The sequence below is a fragment of the Symphodus melops genome (genome assembly GCF_947650265.1).
Source record: "Symphodus melops genome assembly, chromosome: 12".
In the NCBI taxonomy this organism is placed as follows: Eukaryota; Metazoa; Chordata; class Actinopteri; order Labriformes; family Labridae; genus Symphodus; species Symphodus melops.
Window position 1 is genome coordinate 23,432,040 of NC_136702.1, and position 16,239 is coordinate 23,448,278.

Consider the following 16,239-nt stretch of genomic DNA (forward strand, 5'->3'; position numbering starts at 1 on the left):
GTGGGCGCCACAGCCTTTTGTCCGTCTCCTGCAGTCAAATCTCTGATTTAAATGCAATTATTCACAGTTGAATATATTCCTTTGCAATTACACCGCCGGCTGTGGAAAAGACTCTCACCATTTTCTCCTCATTCAAAAACAAATTTTATTTATCTAGAGAGATAAAAAAATATAAAAATACATGAAAGGAGCGTCTGACATCAGCAGCAACAGCAGCTCATCGACATGTAGCTGTGTGTGTCTGAGTGAAGACAGGAAATTGTCTTTGTGAGTGGTTGAAGAGAGACACAGTGTGTGTGTGTTTTTTTATACCTATAAGGTGACATTGGAGGATTGAGCGGGCACTGAGCTATAAAATTACTAGTTGAGAGGGAATTAGTGGGAACGGAGGGCTGGAGAGGAGAGGAAGCAGGTAAACGTGGGACCTCTCAGTGTTCCTGACCTTTTGAAAATAACAGATTATTCTTCATCGCTTTCTAAAACAACCCCAGAGACCATTCTCTGCTCTTGTCCAGATGTCTTCAGGATGACATTGTTTGTTCTTTTCAGAAAGGTACAAAGCACACAGCATGTGTGTACATTTGTAAAAACGGATCCATATGAACAGAGTATGATTTATGCAGGGTGTCGTTTTGTAAAAGCAAAGTAGCAACAAAACAACCACAAAAACTGCAGTTCTTTGAGTGTCCACTTGAGGCTGGCTCCAAAAACTAGAATCCCCTGTTACGTTGTGGTAACATTGTGGTATTTTAAATGATGTTGCATCATTTCTTGTCAGCTTTTACTTTTTGGTTGCTCAGATTTTTAGCCGCTGACTGATAAACAATCACTCTCAGAACAGTCAGTCATCAACCGAAGATGTTCGATTGAATTTTTAACAAGTGTGTCGATTATTATGAGGATTTTTACACTTCTGCACTGGCTTCATTATGGCTGCTTGGTTGGACCCCAGAAAGAATAGCAAACGCTTACGTTGGTTCTTATGGGGATCCTGAGATATGAACTGAAACCAGAACACTTCGGTCCCTCACCTACACAGATTCTGTTTTCATAAGCAGGTCTCTTCGTATCACTGTTAATGCACAGTTGATTATGAGTAGTTCCAGTAGCTGGATGCCATGTTTACTGTTCAATAAGTGTAACCCGAAACATATCACACATTGCAACAGTGTGCCTCACTGACTTTCAGAGCATAGTAGAGCTCAACAAAGTCACAAAGGAATACAACACATCAGCCTTTGATAGCCAAACAATACCCGTTAGTGGCATCAATTCATTGCTGCTTTGAGTCTTTTATGCGAGTTGTTGACAGGATGAAGTCTACGTCTTTTTTTCCAGCCTTGAATAAAATCCCTGTAAACTCTGAGCACATAGATGTGACGTGAAAGGAGCCGACGACTCCTCTGAGCGACATGTCATGAAACAGCAGCTTCAAAAGCAAGTCAGCACAAAGTGTAACAGATGTGTTTGTCTGAGGAGCTGAGCTGTGAAAACAACAAGGTCGATAGAAAACAGAATCTGTGGCTCACTGTAGCTCACTATCAAGGTTAGCACAGAGTCCGTAGGGACACGTGAGAGTGAAGTGATGCAGGAAACTATTGCACCGTAATGTTCTTCCAAACTGTTGATGAAAAATACAATCTATGATTTCTCATTATAATAGATGAGGGTGAGCGATGGTTCCAAAGATAAATAGGGTATCACTATAAACAAAGGTCAAACTATTCATCATTAGATGCTTATTAGCATGCTGATCAGTAGCACACTAGTCGTCATTAAAATGGGAATTTAACAATTATTAGCAATAGATTATGGTCACACTGATAAGCGCTAAACAAGAACTAATAATGCCTGTAGTTAGCATGCTAATAAGCAGCTATTTGGTGAGACCTGAAATCATATAATCATATATATATATAATCACAACACCTAGACTGCAGGAAAGGGTTAAAAGGGCATTTTACATACTAATTTAGAGGTTCAAAGATATTTCAAGGTCTGAGTAGCGTTTGTGTGTGTGTGTGTGTGTGTGGGGGGGGGGGGGGGGGTCTGAAGTGCTTACTCTCCCCTCTGACAGCCTCCGATTGTTATTCTAAGTGTCTGACAACATTACAGAGAGAATGTCTTATATACACATCATCGCAGCCGGCGGGACTCGCGCGTCACTCGCATTGTCATCATGACTCAGAGAGATATTTACAGGGGATGTTCTACTTCTATATCTGGACTCGTCTGTTGAACGTGACTTATATTAAGTGTAATTGGACATTTCTGACGATCATTTAGACAAATAAACATGTCAAGATGCAGAGCTGCATTGTTGCAGTTCAGAGGTGAAACATCAGCATAAACTTAAAGCAATCATATCACATGACTTTTCTAACTTCTTTGAGGTCTATAGGTATAAACACCTCACTGACTGATTGTTCCACGAGTTGAACAGCGAAGTCTGTGACAGTGGGCAGGATTTTCAAGGTTGAAGTGAGATAGAGACAGTTTTAACACTTTGGCAATATCTTCACATTCATTCCAATAAAGCTTCCCGAACTCAATTAACTGAATCAAAAAGGAAGTTGGAATATGTCCTATACTTATCTATCTTCTCAGGCTCCAGTATGTCAGACACCAGCAAGGCTTGTGTTTACAACTCTCCACAGATCACGTTATACAGGTCTGTAAACATCCATGAGCGGCACAGTAAAGGGAGTCCATGGATAAGTGTGGCGGTCTATCCATCTATCTGTACAGTGCTATCAGTATCACTGGCCTTTCACATGAGTCTTGATTATCTGCCTCCGGGGAGTCCGATCGATCCTTCCTGGCCTCACTGTTTATAAAAAAAAAAACCCTGAAAGTGCTGAAAACCGTGTTTGCCAGGAATGCACTTCATCTGAGCTCGAATGATGAACCGGCGGAGAGTAAAGGTCTGGCAGGAGCCACATCTTCAATATTAATGAGAACGACATTCAGGGAATACAATGAAAATAATCTCTGCAGTTCAATATTGGAAAAGAAATGTTATATTGACATTTAGTAGATGGAGAAAAACAGGCACATACTGTATTCAACAGGTTTAGCAGAGTAAATTAAGTGTTTGTATGTGATGAACATCAGCGATCCAGACCCAGATGTGTACATGTTGTTCTAGGTCTTGCTGGTATTTCCTTTAACAAATGTGTTCATCACTTCCTGACTAAACTACAACAACTGCAACAGTCTCATCAACAGTTCATCATCTAACAGTCAGGTAACTACTCACACACTCCCGCACCCGCGACCACATTTTTACCTGCTCTGAAGGCATGGCAGGTGAAGCGCTCTCACGGCGTCAGCCTGATTGTCAATACAACTGATTTTTTCATTATTTTTTATTTTAAGTAACACAACTCCAGACTCCACAGCATTCTCAAGTGCAGCTTTGTGTCTTTGCCGTGGTTTTTAACCCGTCTTGACGGCATGCGCCCTAACCCAGCGCAGCCATGAGCAGCTGGACTCGAGGGTTCATAAAATCCAAGGAGAAGAAGGAGAACAATATGCAGATCACAGGTAACTTCACCGTCATGTGGTGGATATGGTATTCACTCTGTGCCTGTTTTGACATAATGTCAATTCATGTGCATTCCCTTGTCTGACCTCCTGTCTGAATCGATCTGTTCAGCTTGATGCGTGACGCTCCATTGAAAATAAAAGTATGTACGTATACGGATAGACAGAGCACACACACAGAGACGGAGCGTGATGCGTGCAGTGGAAAGACGAGCGTTGACTAGAGGAGAATATGTTAAACTAACCCTGAATGTATTTGATCACAAACACACAGAGTCAGTAAGTCCGTGGAATTGATTTATCCTTGTTCTCCACAGGTGTTTAACAACCTGTGCAACTTTATCAAAACAGCCTCCTTTAATCAAACTTAATAGTCTCTCCTCCCTCGAAGAATCATCGCTGTAGTTTAACTTCCTGAAGTGAAATAATCACTGGCTGAAAAGCTCTGTTTCACAAGGTGTAAGAGAGCTGGTAGTCATGTGCATCGTCTGCAAAAGGAGATGTTACGCACCAGCGGCAAACATCATGAAGCAACAGTTTGATAAATCTCTGCTTCACTGGCTGGAACCACTTTACAGAAAACTCCTGTTGAACAGACCATGAAGTCAACGTCTCACTTTGTATTTAAGAAAACACAGGCGAAGATGAAGACCTGCAGCCAAGAGTGTTCATATCTGGCGATGATAGCTTTGTTTCTTATATTCAGGACACAATGTGTTTGTGTTTCATTGTAAAGTGAGAACAGTCAGTACCCTGACTCAGCATTTCAGCTTGGGCAAACATACGGCAAACATTCAATAAGAGCACATGTTTCTGCTTGAGAACGTTTCCTGAGGCAACTTTAAAATCACAAAAACACAGAGGCTGATAAGAGCAAGAGGATTCAATGATGTCCCTCCTGACTCCCATCTGATCTGGATCAGGGTGCCAGAGCTGTGTTTTACCTGGACATATACATCGATTTAGGAGACGTTCTGCTATCACACAAACACACACACACACACACACACACACACACACACACACACACACACACACGTAAGGTGTGTAAGGTGATTCTGGATGTTCCTTGCTTTAATTCCTGTTATCTCAGGTTTCTCCGCAGCCTTCCCCTGTCTGTGTAACACTGATGACTCAAACTTTGTAATTGGCTTTTAATCCCTTTGAGGACAGAACACGTGTCGGCGTTGGGTAATCCGGGGCACCAGTCGCCTCAGGATACAAAAAAAAAAAAAAAAAAAAAAAAAGGTTATTGAACATCACAAGTGTGAATCATCATCATGTGCAGGAGATTTCAGAAGGCAGCAGGGGTTATGATCACTCGGGGGAAAAATCCTGTAGAGATTATATTTTGATGAAAAAGCAAAATAAATACAAAAACATGATGTAAAAATTAAGTATCCCCGAGTCTCTAGATGATGAGTCAGCACTAATGTGCTACTTCCTTCAAGCACGCCTCTGACAGCTTACTCAATATGCAGGAAGTAAAGAGTGCAGTGCAGTGAACTTTTATTAAGATGACCTCAGAGCACACTCAGACAAAGACACATCCTGAATTCTAATTGGCTGCTTTAGTTTTTCCTAAAACCCCACGTTTGTTGTTCATGTCACCGAGTATTCTGTGGCTTAGTCCTGCAAAAGCAGTGTCTCACTGATTATACATTAATAAGGAATGTGTCGAGGTCTCTGTATGTTGACTAAAATGAAGCAGACATGCTCGTGACGTGCACTGACACGGTGCACTGGTGATGCAATTTGGAGCCAAAACATACACACATACAACTGGCTGTCGGAGCCCTGAAATCGTAGCCATGCCCCTGTTGCTAATCAAAGCACACATACAAGTTACTCATTATATGACAATCGCTCAATGTGTGTCCAGTCCACAACAGAACTGATTCTCGCCTCAGCTTGGACACTCGTTGTTGTGTACAGTTTAATGATGATGATGCAATTTCTTGTGTTTTCTGCCCAACTTGTTCCTGCTGTCTCCAAGTGTTCAACGTGTCTGTTATTGCAGGTTTAAGCATTTGGTCTTCTGGTTCAAATGTGTATTGACAGAACTACAAAAAGCTTAAAGTCTGCCTTTGACTTCACACTCTCATCTCTCAACTCAAAGCCATCTTCACCTTAACACCTCCTCTTCTCACTTCATTTAGTCTTCCCTATCAGCCTGCTCCTCTCTCATTCCTCTTTAAATCAATCCTTTTGCACCCTAATGCTGCTGCCTTCCAACCTTTCCTCTTTTATCGTCTCTACTCCCTTAATTGACCTCTGCCTGATTCACACCACCTCTTCCCTTCCTTCTTCTCATCCTCTACCAGTCCTTCTTTCTGTCCTTTAACACCCTGTTTTCCTCTTTCCACTGCAGTGGACTTTTTCTCCGTTAGTGTGAGTTACAGCTCCCCGGGCCGGAGGATCTCGGCCTTTAAAAGCGCCGCTCTTACTCACATAAGACAGGTATCCATTTCTCCCGTCGCTTGCCTTTTGTCCCAAGCTCAGACAACAACAGTTCCATTAACAAAGCAGAGGATAACACTCTGTCAGGTGGTAAGTCTATACACCCCGCTGACCCGCGCAGAGTGTCTGCCGGCTGCAGGGTCTCGCAGAGGTCAGTCAGCTTTTATTATGTCTGTGGTTACAGGAGGCAGTGACACAGTGTGGGACCAGCCAATGTCAAATGAGTCGCTTTGTTCTTGTGCTTTCAGTGATACTAAAGAGGGACTGGACACAGTGTGGAGTGTCACTGCCAAGAGTGATCCAGTGCTCCCATTCCAACAGTCTTACTCCCAGCAGGGCAAATACAGCGACTTATTCGACGACCCTTGGTCCAAAATTTACACCACGGTCACTTTAATATGTCAGTGTTTATATTTTGTACACAGCCTGTGCTATTATCCTGCCATGCATCACTTTCACTTTATTATTTAGTATCTGCACATAGCTCTGTATTAAGTGTATATATTTATGTATTTCCTATTTACTGCATTATACCTGTTTACATCATTAGTCCGATCACTTATACCTTCTTCATTTAATTTAATTTGTAATTTTGTATTTTAACTTTGTACTTGCATCTTGACACTTTATTCTTTTGTTGACACTTTATCTTTGTTTAAATTCATTTTCCGCTCAGTTTGCCTTTGACTTGCAAATACAGTTTATTGAATTGAATTGAAATGTGATTGTCAGAAATCTGTGCAGCGTAAGGTTTTTCAAGACTTTTAAAATGAAGTGATTGAGGAAGCAAAACATAATGACAAGTAAAACTTTCAGGATAAAAAAACTAGTGTAACGCATGTCCAGACTTTTTCTATTCACCTGACGTGCTTCTTCTTTGGACTGTGGAAGAAAACCAACGCAGAAGGAGCAGCAGCTGTCCCCAGTTTGACAAAAAAAAAATCAATTTAGTGAATAACCACAGAGTTATAACAGGTACTATCTGACACGTTTTTTTTTTTAGCTCTGATTAGTTGAAGCCTCCAGAGTAATTCTGTTGCATGTCGACTGATAATTTCCCATCAGAAATTAAGAAACTAGCTCCAAGGCTAATTAGCATTTTCAAATCACTGCGGCAGACGAGCAGTCAGGGTTATAAAAACCAAACTGAGAGTTGAGATTGTTTCTAATATGTCTAACAAAGGTTAAACTGAAATAAATCATAATCAATCAATCACAAAAAAAACTAGCTATTGCTGCTAAGCCAAATTTTTCAACACTTTAAGCTAATGCAATAAGGGTGATTTTAAGTTCTATAAATGCACATTGAACATTCATATCTTCTGCCAAGGACTGAAGGATTTAATCTTCAGCAACATGTGAATCTCTCTGTTTTAAACATCATGAATCTGTCTATTGGACGAAAGCATTTCTTTCTTATTCTATGTCAAATAGCCACGAATCATTCCAGTATGACTGTCGAACAAGTTTTGGGTCATTGTAATCATTCCTCCCGCCCAAACTGGCCATCAGCCACCACTATTATTGAAAATAACCTTTCCATGTATTTTTTTATGGCAGCTGTGAACACTGCCGTCTTTGAGAAACCAAAAAAGTTGGACAGACAAAAACCACCCAGAGAAGTCTAAAAGCAGCAGAGGATGGATCGGTGCCTTGAAGATTTCACCAGTGTTCTTGTTTGGCAAGATAGACTATACCACAAACAGAAAAAGGCTTTCAACATGACAACAATGGACTTAACTGCACCCAGAGCAGACAGAGAGAGAACCACTGCTCCTCCAGCATGCAGATACTAAAACAGCTCATGGCTCGGCTCTCTCCTTCACCTATTATTTAAAGATGCCTCTGTGTTTCCCCCTCTTGTAATTCCCTCAGCATGGTCATGCAACTTTGATGAAGCGTAACCCCGTTAAGAGCCTGCCAAGGAGCTCTGTACACACACACACTGTGGGCTCACAGAGCCGGGACAGTAATAGCTCTGCTGAGGAAATGCTCTCACAAACTCAACATGGAGCAATCAAAAATTCACAGAGGCTTTCAGATTCTATGCAGTTTATGTTCAGTAGAATCTCCTAATATTTGACTTTCTATCCCCGCAACTCTTAGATTTCAATATCAACCAAAGTTTTTGATTGTATCTTCAGTAGACGGCTTCAGCTGCACAACCAGCTGTAATGACCAGACACAGTGCTAGTTTTTGATCGACAAAACTGTTTCATGATCATAGAAGGGGAAACAGCTTACTTAAGGCCACCAAACTCCATTGAAAAAAAAGAAAAGAAAAGTATTTGACCTTTCACACCAAGGGAGCTTCTGGTCTTCTGTTTCCTTGAGCGTTTAGTTTGTTTGTGACATATTCGTTTGTTTGAATCCGAGCTAACATCAACATCTGTCAACAACACATCCGACATGTCAATATGTAAAAGGCAGTGAAGACGGTGTTCCCATATTCTGGGAGTCAACTTGACAGTTTTTGTCCAGGGAGTCTGGTGGTTCTGAAGGTAGAGTCACAACAGCTGTTTCCGGCTTGAAAAGGAGCATCAAATTATTTATTAAAGATTGTATTTCTGATGCTATCCTTTCTGTAATATTGTCTAACAAATAGAACACAAATGTGAGCCTGTCAGTGGCAAAAACAACATCTTTTATGGGATGTAACATAACTTGGTGCACATGCCTGGGGATTACATTGCAGTCTTTATAGCCTGTGGCTGCAGACTGGAGACGCTTGAACCTTTGACAATCTTTGTACACCTATTACATGACTGAAGGTAACATGATTTCCCTTTAATGGGAAGGGTTCAAGCCCAAAAAAGCAACATGAATCTCAAGGTTTTCCAGAATAAACACTGCAGCTGTTCTGCTGTCAGTGTTTGATTATAGAAAACATTAAGACACAAACAAGATCATCCAACAGACAACAAAGTATCAACACAACAATCCCGATGTCTGCAGCAACAGAAGGCTCCATTAACAGCTCCCCGCTGCTGTAATCATACATTACAGCATCCTCACTAATTAAATCAGTGAACTCTACTCACACATTTACAATCAACAACATGACTTTTAAACAGCCTCAGGGCCACCAAGTGTGTAGTATCCACTGAGATTTAAATATAGACCGGAGATGTGAGCTATCATATTGCAACCACATCTCAGGAGGCTCATATTTCAGGCACAGAAACTCAATTATGAGGGCCGAGGGTTTTTTGTTTTTTTTTGTATTTCTTAGAATAATAAGGCTACCAGGCAGAATTCAATTAAGAACACCAAGAATATATTTGGAAATCTCTCAGAGGGAGATCCACAGAGGAACAGGAGGGATTTGCAACATTCAGAGAAGGAGAGTAGAGGTTACTGTGTGTGCTAGAAGGTATTTTTAGGAGGTAATCAATAATTGATGGGGATGGAGGCTCAGAGGTTTGGGGCAACAATAAGCCGATAGTTGTCAAGTTGCAGACAAGCTACTCCTGGGAAAGACCCTGGTTTCCTCCTGCTTTAAAAAGCCTTTCAACAGCCATCGCATTGCACCCATGTTGAAGTGCATGGAGCAGGAACGTGCAAGTCCTACAGTCTAATAGGGGAATTTAAGGTGCCCAGATTGGAAACCGAGAGCAGTTCTAACGCCACAGTGAAAGTGAATCTGTGCAGGAAAACACACTCACACACACTGCCCTTTTCTGTCTCACAAAGTAATTTTCCACGACTGTTCCTGCTCGCTCAAGGTGTCAGGGCAGCTGAGGAGGCAGCGGCTGAATTACAATGCGCTCTCCCTGCTCATGCAGTCTCTCCCCCTCTTCCCTGATAGACACACAGAGCATGGCATGTGCCCACAGCGCTCAGGATTTCTGTGACCCAGACTTGACAGCTGACAATGAGCCCCATACGCAGCCGACGACGGCTTGATTGTTTCTAGAATTGGCATGTGCAGGATCAACCTGACTCATCTCCTCACTATATAGACTCAGACTCCTCATCTGTGGAGAAAAAAAAAGAAAAAAAAACCTGACGGAGACAAGGAACCAAAAGCCAACTATCAGGTTTAAAATCATATAGAGCATGTATGTGACTGGCTCTCAGCTACCTTATAAAAAAGAGCTTTATGCTGATGGATGAACTGACCTTGTATGAACAGGTCATTTTATACTTTAGCGCAATGTGCATGGATAAAGTGGAAGAAACCTGCAAATAAAAAGAAAAGCCCACCTCATCCTGCTGCGGCTGATTCTGTCTCTGGTTCGGCTGCTCCTTGGTGGCTGTCATTATAAACTCCTCTTACGATCAAACTTGATTGAATCCTGAAGAATTAAAGCCAGCTCCCCGTCTTTGTTTTTTTGGGGGGTATTTTTTCCCAGGGAGAGAAAAGTCGGGAGAAGATGCGGCAGCAGTGGCGGAGGGCAAAAGCAGCTCCGTCTTGTCAGCTGCGGAATCTTAAACAGGAGTGCGAGCAGGAGGGACGGATCCGACACGATTGAGGATCTGCGAGGTTCTTGGACGAAGCGTCAGACGAGGAGCCAACGTGCTGTTTCACATCAGACTCGTGCAGGAATCAGAGGGAGGAGAGTTTCCGACGCGCTCGTAACCGAACCGAGAGAGCCGAAGTGTTCTCACATTTTACCTCCCTTACACTTTTCCTGCACGTCTACGTGAGGAAGTCTCTGTCTGCTCTCAATGATGCTGGTATTTTGGAGGAAGGGGGATATAGCTCAGAGAGGAGGAGGAGGAAGAGGAGGGATATTCAAGTAGTCTTGTGATGATTTTTCGAAAGGGAGGGGAGGCTGTTCTTTCATGATTTAAAGAAAATTTCATGATGAGAGTGCGGTAGGAACTATTTAGCCTATAGATAATGCCTTTGCAGTCATTTATTACCACAGGGGGGGGGGAGATTCTTGTTCGCTGAAATCCTGCATCACCGCCTGCAGCCCTGCAGGTGCTGGCCATGGTGCTGAAAACACCACTGAACATTCCTTTTTATCACCTCTGTTTTTTTATTTATCATGCATTAAACACAGCCAATAAAGTGTTAGACATTTGGCTGCTTCTTTCTACCTAAAATGGTGTTATTTTGCTATAAAGGAGCTTTATTTGGGCCTTAAGCGGGGAGCTTAAATGGTCAATAAAAAAGATTCAGCACAGCTCGCTGCGGGTTGTTAAATGCGTGCAGGGCAAAGATGCAATTGCATCGGTGTTTGGAGTGCTTAGCGGTGAAATGACACCTGTGAACCCGACGTTATATCAAACTTACCGGCGGGCTTAGAGAGAAACGATGCTGTCTGTGGTCAGAGGCTCAACTTTATGATGCTGGAGCTCCTCACGATGCAAGCAGACACTCGGAGCGAGAGGCTGGATATGAAGTCTCATATCTTTAATGTCTCCGCCAGACACAGATCGATGTTTTATATCTGTCTTTGATTTCTGCGGGGAAGGTTATTAAGGATTGGAAGGATTGTGGGATATAGTAACTCACACATACTATACACTCAAACACATACAGTATATGACAACAGACCCGTGGTGGAAAGTTACTGACTACATGTAATCATATTCAGCTTTAAGTAGAGGGACTTTTCGTTTACTCCAATGCACTGTTAAAGAATAATCAATACAATTATAACATGGGCTGTCTAACAATACATTTTTTAAATCAGAATTAATCAAATTTATCTTGGCATGTTTGTCATTCTGTATTTTGCATTTCACAACAGTTTTTTTTGTCATGCTTGTATTTAGTCTTTTTGTAATGTCTTAGGCTAGCAGCACTTTACTTCCTGTTTGGATACCAAAGTGCTTTTATTTTGAAATAAAGATTTTTAGTCACTGTGACTAAGGAAGACACAGAAACACTACAGTGGAAGGTGTTCCTAAAGAACCGGAACAGATGGCAATGATTTTTATTTAAAGACATGAATGTATTATTATCTGACTTTAATTGCATTGTGATTAATGTGTTGATGTTGATCGCCCGAACACACCTAAACTTTGAATAACTTCATACTAATTACTACTGGTCCCCTCCTCTTCATTCTCTACCTCCTCCGCCTTGGCCAGCTCATCCGTCAACATGACCTTCAGTTTCACTGGTACGCCGACGACATCCAACTGTACATCTCGACTAAAGACATCTCCAACACCACCCACTCCACACTCTGCCTCACCGAAATTAAATCATGGATGCAAGCAAACTATCTTCGACTAAACAGTGACAGACATAATCATCATTGACCCCACATCCCACACCAAAGCCACTCACAACTTTGATCACCTTTGATAACTGCACTCTGTCCCCCTCACCGCACACTTCTTAAACAATAATTTAAGGTTTGACCTCCACATCAAACAAATCACCAGGTCCACCTCAGGAACACCTGTAGAAACACTCATCCATGCATTCATCACATCCAGACTAGATTACTGCAACAGCATCCTCCATGGTTCACCATCCAAACTCCTCAATAAACTGCAATACATCCAGAACTCAGCCGCACGCCTGCTCACCCACACCCGCTCCAGAGACCACATCACCCCTGTCCTCCGTGACCTGCACTGGCTCCCCATCACTCACCGCATACAGTTCAAAATCATCCTCCTCACACACAAAGCACTAAATAACCTGGCCCCACCCTACCTCACCTGACCTGCTTCATCACCACACCCCCTCCCGTGACCTCCGATCATCTGAAGGAAACATCCTCTCCCCACCTACACGGACCAAGTACCGAACCTGGGGAGACAGAGCCTTCTCCATCGCTGCACCCCTCCTTCTGGAAGTCACTCCCCAAACCCATCCAATCTCAACTTTTAAGACCATGCTCAAAACTCACCTTTTTAAATGAGCTTTTAATACATAACTTTTTTCTTTTTTGTTTCTATTTTTCTGTTTCATACCGTCTTTTGCTGTTTTTAACTGTATATTATGTGATTTTCATATGTAAAGTGCCTTTGAGCATTTGTAAAAGCGCTTACGAATGAAATGTATTATTAAATGTATTATTACATCACCAGCACTTCATTTATGTCACTTCTAGAAGTCTGATATCACTGACTGTAGCTATTCTGGACCATGATCTGAAAACGTTCAACATTTAAACCGACTTTAATGCTAACAGTCCATCACAATGTTTCACAGACAACCTGAAAACAATGTTAAAGGTCCCATGTTCTGCTATTTACGGTTTTATATGCTTGTGACGTCAAAAACCCATGATGTTCTCTTTGTGGGGGAATGTGAGTGTTACAAACACAGACAGATGGAGTGGCAGTGTGAAAACACAAACTATTTTCAAGCATTAGTGATTTGTGAATGTACTTTAGTAGACACAGAGTTTAGTAAACCTCAAACATGGCATAAAGGACCTTTAAAACTCGTCACTTCTACAGGAAATGATCACCAGGTTCTGAAGCCCCACTTGGCTGACTGTCACTGATATCAAGCAGTTGTTTCTGATTATGGCAGGCTGCTGGTTTTAATAAAAAAACTCTAAAACCTCCACTGTACCACACATGCTCAGCAGCAAACAGCCAGACACTGTTGAGTGTGAGTCAGCAGAAATCACAAAGTAGTTCAGTTTGAAGCTTATTTAATGGCTCGAACATAGAGGCTTTAAGGGAGGCCGGTGACAATAGAGTATGAACTTCTGCTGGCTCCGTGGTCTGACTCAGGAGGTTCATCCAGGAAGCAGCAGATAGAGTCCAGTTAACCTACACTTACTTTTTCTATAGTTTCTACAATGAGCTTGTTTCATGACACGACAGCCTCAGACCCAACTTCCCCTCAAGACACTCACCGCTGAACATAACGGAGCCATCTGCAATTACAACATGGACTATGCAACAGCAAGACACTACAGAAAAGCAATCCATGGTCTGCTGCATTACTCTGGTTTTGGGACATTGTAAACAAACCAATGAGAGGAGGCCTTTGGATGTATACCCCAGCACAGTTGAACCATGTGAACTCAATGAGGAATTATTAATGTATTAATTAAAGTGTTTTTCCAATGCTGTGTAGCTTTGGAGAAACTGTTGTCGTCTTGTAAATATCGTATATACTGTCGGCCTATTGTAAATATGAATTCACTTTGGAGATAATGTTATATTAGAGGGCAGAGTATGTAGGTTTTTTCAAATCGGTATGCACTGTTTGACTCAATGATGACATGTTTTTCCTTTGCACCTTAGTAAATGAAGCAAAAGTGCTTCGTCTACTCCAGGATTCTTCCTGTTGGAGTATTTTTGACATCTTGCAGGTCGTTCTCTGAGAGCACCGACCTCCCGCTGTGGAGGGGCTGAAGCACAAAACTTTTCCTCCTACAAAAGTAAACAGTAGTTTGAGCCAATCTAACAGCAGTGACTTTTGTTTTTGGTTCAGGCACAAATTAAATTGGTTGGTTTTGTGAGAAGATCATGTTTCTGTTACTCCAAATGAGCTTGTTTTGAGTTGTTGTTTTTTGGAAGAGGCAGGTTTTCCTTCATTGGTAAGGACTGCTGTGCAGCAAAGGGCCCAGGTTGATTTCCAAACCCACAATAAGGACTATAACGTCTGTGCATGGGGCACTTGACATATAACCACAAGGATATCCACCACCCTTTAAAGGAACTTTATTCAACATGTGATTTGATCAGCATCGGCTCTCTGAAACTTCCTCAACTGCTCTTAAAAAAGAACATAAAATCAATTAATTAAAAAAAAGAACCTGCTGAGTTTCAAGAGAAAAAGACAATGACACTCCTGTCAAGGATCTTGTTTGTTAATATTTGTAATTTGTCACTGCCTTGAGGCTGAGTCGGGTGAACATAAGGAGCATTTTGCAGCTAGAGAGGCATATCATTTTCCCCAGGAGATGTTTGAGATTAAAAAAAAGAGCAAGCAAAGAGTGAATCATTCCCTTAAATTCAACAGAAGAATAAAATAAAAAACTCACTGAGTCACTGTTTTGCCCTTAAAGGCATTTTCTCCTTATCCTGATAGAAACTAATAACTCATGTTCTCTAAAAAAGCAACAACGAAAATCCATCATCTGTATCAGTTTGTAAAAACTTCGACCAGCATCTGCTACAAGGTACCAATCTGATCAACCAATCAAAGCCTCCCTGTCTCCCTGCTCTCTGAACCAATCACAGGCCTCCCTGTCTCTCTACCTCTTGCGTGCTCTAGCTCACACTCGAAGCACATCACCGATGACGGAGTTTATACTGAGAGTTTACTTATCACTGAATGAGACGACACAGTTTCTACACGATGAAGAGATGAGCGGAGGTCACCTTCTGGACCAACAGCAGTCGTGCATGTAAGTGAGGGGGCGTGGCTTTAGAGGGAGCACAGAGGGGAGGGGGTGTAGACTAAATACCAAAACGACTGCTACATATCAGGAAACATGGATTTCGTGCTATAAAATAGTCATTGCTTATTTATTTAAGTTACCGCTCCTTTTATAAAGTTTTCCAGGAACTTCTTCTTTTCCCGTGTGTTGGATTGACAGAAACTAAACCCGCTATATGAGCTCATGTTTTATTAGCCTAGCCTACTTGTTGTTTTGAGTGTTTTAATGTTGGCACTTTTCCAGCATGAACGCTGCTCAAAGCGGTGAACAGGGACTGCGCAGTGTGGATTTGGGAAAGTGCTCATGTTGGCAGAGCGAACTCAAAACTAACAAAGCTAAAACATCGAAGAGCAGAGCAGTTCATCATATTCCAGTCAGTACAAGGACTGCCCTCACTGGAAGCTCTCCCTCCTCCTGGGACTCTCCTCCACATCCTGTTTGAGCATTCTGCTCAGACCTGAAGCAAATGAGTGTTTGAAGTCAGCTCCATTTTACTGATTACACTTCAATCCAGAGCCTATAACAAACTCTGAATGCCCAGGGGAGAATTCAAATGAATTAACAAACCAAATAAAATAAAATAAAAGATAATTATTCTCAATTTAACGGCCCGTCTGCTCCACGTTCATGGCAGTGTGGACAGGGTAGCCATTTTAGTGTCGAAATACAGTTCTAAAAAGGACACATTTTTCCAAATAGCGTTCCCTTATTTGATGTTCTTTTATGGTGGAACTAGCGAGTGTTGTGGTTCTGATGACAACCACAGCATATGATTCACAATATGTTCATAAAATCGTTCAGTTTCCTCTCTCATGAAGCCGTTCACGGAAGCCTCTCCACTCAATTTTCTTTCAACCCGTCAGTCATCTGGAGAGTCTTATGAGATCACATTAAACAGGAGAGGAGCAGAATA

At 41.9% G+C, this 16,239-nt stretch overlaps 1 protein-coding gene across 3 annotated transcripts in view; it reads right to left on the minus strand.

The window, feature by feature from the left end:
• LOC306832385 (inactive dipeptidyl peptidase 10-like) overlaps positions 1–16,239 on the minus strand; it is a 162,039-nt gene that overhangs the window by 82,298 nt on the left and 63,502 nt on the right. Inside the window, exon 1 of one of the 3 annotated variants that reach the window (XM_079357036.1) lies at positions 10,213–10,817. The exons of the other annotated variants lie outside the window; for them this stretch is intronic. Coding sequence (XP_079213162.1) covers positions 10,213–10,269 — 57 coding nt within the window. The 5' untranslated portion in view covers positions 10,270–10,817. Of the gene's footprint in view, positions 1–10,212; positions 10,818–16,239 lie in introns of those variants that run through there. 3 annotated transcript variants of the gene reach the window in all.